This window comes from Austrofundulus limnaeus, unplaced genomic scaffold (assembly GCF_001266775.1).
Source record: "Austrofundulus limnaeus strain Quisiro unplaced genomic scaffold, Austrofundulus_limnaeus-1.0 Scaffold187, whole genome shotgun sequence".
NCBI lineage: Eukaryota > Metazoa > Chordata > Actinopteri > Cyprinodontiformes > Rivulidae > Austrofundulus > Austrofundulus limnaeus.
This window is the reverse complement of record NW_013952589.1, coordinates 859,930-862,916: the sequence shown is the minus strand read 5'-3', so window position 1 is coordinate 862,916 and position 2,987 is coordinate 859,930. Positions and strand designations below refer to the sequence as shown.

The window sequence follows — 2,987 nt, the reverse complement described above, 5'->3', positions numbered from 1 at the left end:
ATATTAAAGAACTGTTCTTGTTAATTTGATGAAAACATTTTAAATATCCAGTGCACTCACATCAGAATAACTTATAGATTTGTTGTTAGAATAATCGATTAATCTAAAAAAATAATCGTTAGATTAATCGATTAGAAAACAATCGTTTGGTACAGCACTAGATTAAATCATGGAAAAACCCCTCTGCTTCAAGTCATCATGACTTGGTGGAAAGATTCCGACATAAATCAAGGAATTTGTAAACTTGAGCTTTATCGTGTCTTTGTTTTTGTTGGCGTTCACGTGATCTGTTGAGCTGTAATAATCCTGATGAGTCGGGCAGGTGGTGTAAACGAGGTGGTAGTTGTGAAAGCAAACTCGAGTTGCTTCTTGTGTAGTTTTAATCTGGATTAAAACTTCTTGTACAGATGACTCAGTAAAACAAACTGAGCAGGATTTTAATCTACCTGCTGTACATTTTTACTTGATGTGGTGTCAAACTGTGAGAATAACTCTGTGCCTCCTTAAGTCTTCCCTGGAGAAAAACTGAAAATATCAGGGTAATTCATTGAACAGTTCATGCTGATCAATTTCTAACTAAATTAAAGTTCCACTTATAGAATGAGGTGGTGAGTGTGGCGAGGTCATGTTTGTTTATCGTTGAGGCGAGACGATGTAAGGGTTAGAGGCAGGACYGACCAGCGCTGGTCTACAACCTCCATCCACGTGTTGGGCTCGCTTGGTGTGATCATGTGTTTCAAATAAGTCCTCCAACCAAAACAAAACCCAACCTGTCCTGATGTAAACCTCCCAAATTAAAAGTGAAGCCAAGTTGGAGTTCCAGTGTGGGAAAACGGTGCTTAATATCAGTGTTGTTGAATAAATAAATGGACACTTCAGTGTTTAAATGATGCAGTTTATTGCAGTGTGTAAACACGAGGGACTTAAAGGGACGTTCTGTTTGTATTTAACACATGAACTTACAAGTACGTTGTAAATTGTCAAACGAAGTCTAGGATTTTCTTTGTGTCGAACCAAAAAGAGGTTTAAAGCCGGACCAGGCCTCATCATCTTCCTCTCAGACGGACATTCGTTCTGTTTGTCGGAGCTGTAAACCCGTACCTTCCCCTGCCGGCACTTACTGCACTGGCACCTCGTTTCTTCTTGGAGTGTGTTGTTTGTCAGCCATATAAGGGTGTCTGTGCTTGGAAGCATCCCTGGATTCTGCAGTGTGTGTGTGTGTGTGTGTGCGACTGTGCGTGTGTATGTGTGTGTGGTTTTTAATAGATGCAGAGGGGAGCTGTGCTATGCCCTTGTAAGCACAGAATACACCAGGGAAGGATAGAGTTCTCTTTGAGATTTTTACACTGAAGACATTTTAAAATCTGTTTTAACTTTGGGATTTGTTGTTTTTTAGGCCTAAAAAAGTTTTTTTCTTTGTTCACATCTCTGTAAAAAATATATTTGTCTGAACCCCTTTCTTACACCTCATTATATATTTTTAAATAATAAAATACTACTATTGGCTCTGCAGAAGACCATTGCCTACATGTGTTTCTTGTCACTTTTTTTAACCCGTTTTGTTTATAGCAACACATTTTAAACTGTCAAAGTAATAACTTTAAAGTCGTTCAGAAAGCAAGTGTAATTTGTTGACAGTAAAAATGTAAGAAGTAGTGTTGTCATTTAGTTTTGGGACACTTTAAAGCTTCCCCAATCCTTCACATTTCCTGATATTCATGTTAGTTTTCATGCCCAAAAGTTCAACAAAAAGCAATCTTTTGTTGTATTAACCATAAACGTTTTGACCAAAAATGTCTCATTAGCGTTGATGCTGTTAGTTTTGATGTTTTGAGTCATTTGAACTGCTCGGAGTCGTGCTGGCTGCTCAACAAAACATTTTAATTGCCAGTGAGGTCAGTGGATCCTGCTTTTACAGCTTCTYATGCAACAAACTTGGCAGCTTGATGTGAACACGGTTTGTGTGTGTTTGTGTGTGTTCATGTCGTCGTGAGGCAGTAATTCAGTCATCAGACGAGTTTGAACGTGTCATTCTGGTCTTCAGTGTTCATTTAAACGAGATTATGCAGGCGTGTTTCCTTGTGAGCAGCATCAAACACTTTTAAGAGAAACACCAACGTGACAACAAACTTAAGCTCGTTGCACGGCTCATGTTTCACTTAAAGTTATTTTTCTACAAATCCTGTAAAAATGATGTAATCACCTCTCCTGGAGGATGTTTTATTTTGTATAAATAAATCAGACCTGCCATCAAACTATCAGCTTTCAAAATTCCAATCTTCTGATATAAACATTAAAAAAGATTTGTTGTTTTCAGTCACAGTTGCTTTTTTAAATCAAGTAGAGGAGAAAAAAAAATCCATCACTCTAAAACAAACACCTGCATCAGACTAAATCTGCTAACTTTGCAAAGCTGTTGCACAAAATGAATAATGGCTCCAACACAAAAGACGCCAGTTGAAACAAAGAGGATTATGAAACTCTTTCAAGAATGTAAATCATTGGAAAATGTTTCTAAAGATCAGCTGACTAGTTTAGGTTTACTTCATCCTCAAAATGTCTCATACATTCAGCTGAAGTTAACCTGATCATCATTTATAATCATAAACCTGACACAAAACTTCAGTTCAGTGTGAAATCATGTTGTAGTTTTCTTTCCTGRCTTGTGATTTATGTTTACCTCTTTCTGTTTCCTGTCTGTTTCTGGAAGGATGTGGAGAAGGAGCGAGAGATCCGTACTGAGTTCAGCACGGAGGAAATCAGGCAGAGGATCACGCAGTACAACGCACTCACCAGAGACTACCTGAAAATGACGCTGGTGAGAACCTGATTATGTGATACAATGCACATCAGCTATTACACAACCCTATTTCAAGCTGGGTTGATGTGTAAAACATAAATAAATACAGAATACGATGATCTGCAAATCCTTTTCAACCTAAATTCAACTAAATACACAATACAAAGACCAGATATTTAATGTTCAA

General features: G+C 37.7%; 1 protein-coding gene across 1 annotated transcript in view; it reads left to right on the top strand.

Moving 5' to 3' along the window:
• rassf3 (Ras association domain family member 3) overlaps positions 1–2,987 on the top strand; it is a 28,105-nt gene that overhangs the window by 16,833 nt on the left and 8,285 nt on the right. The window contains exon 2 of the mRNA XM_014018246.1: positions 2,711–2,818. Within this exon, the coding sequence (XP_013873700.1) occupies positions 2,711–2,818 (108 nt within the window). The remainder of the gene's footprint in view (positions 1–2,710; positions 2,819–2,987) is intronic.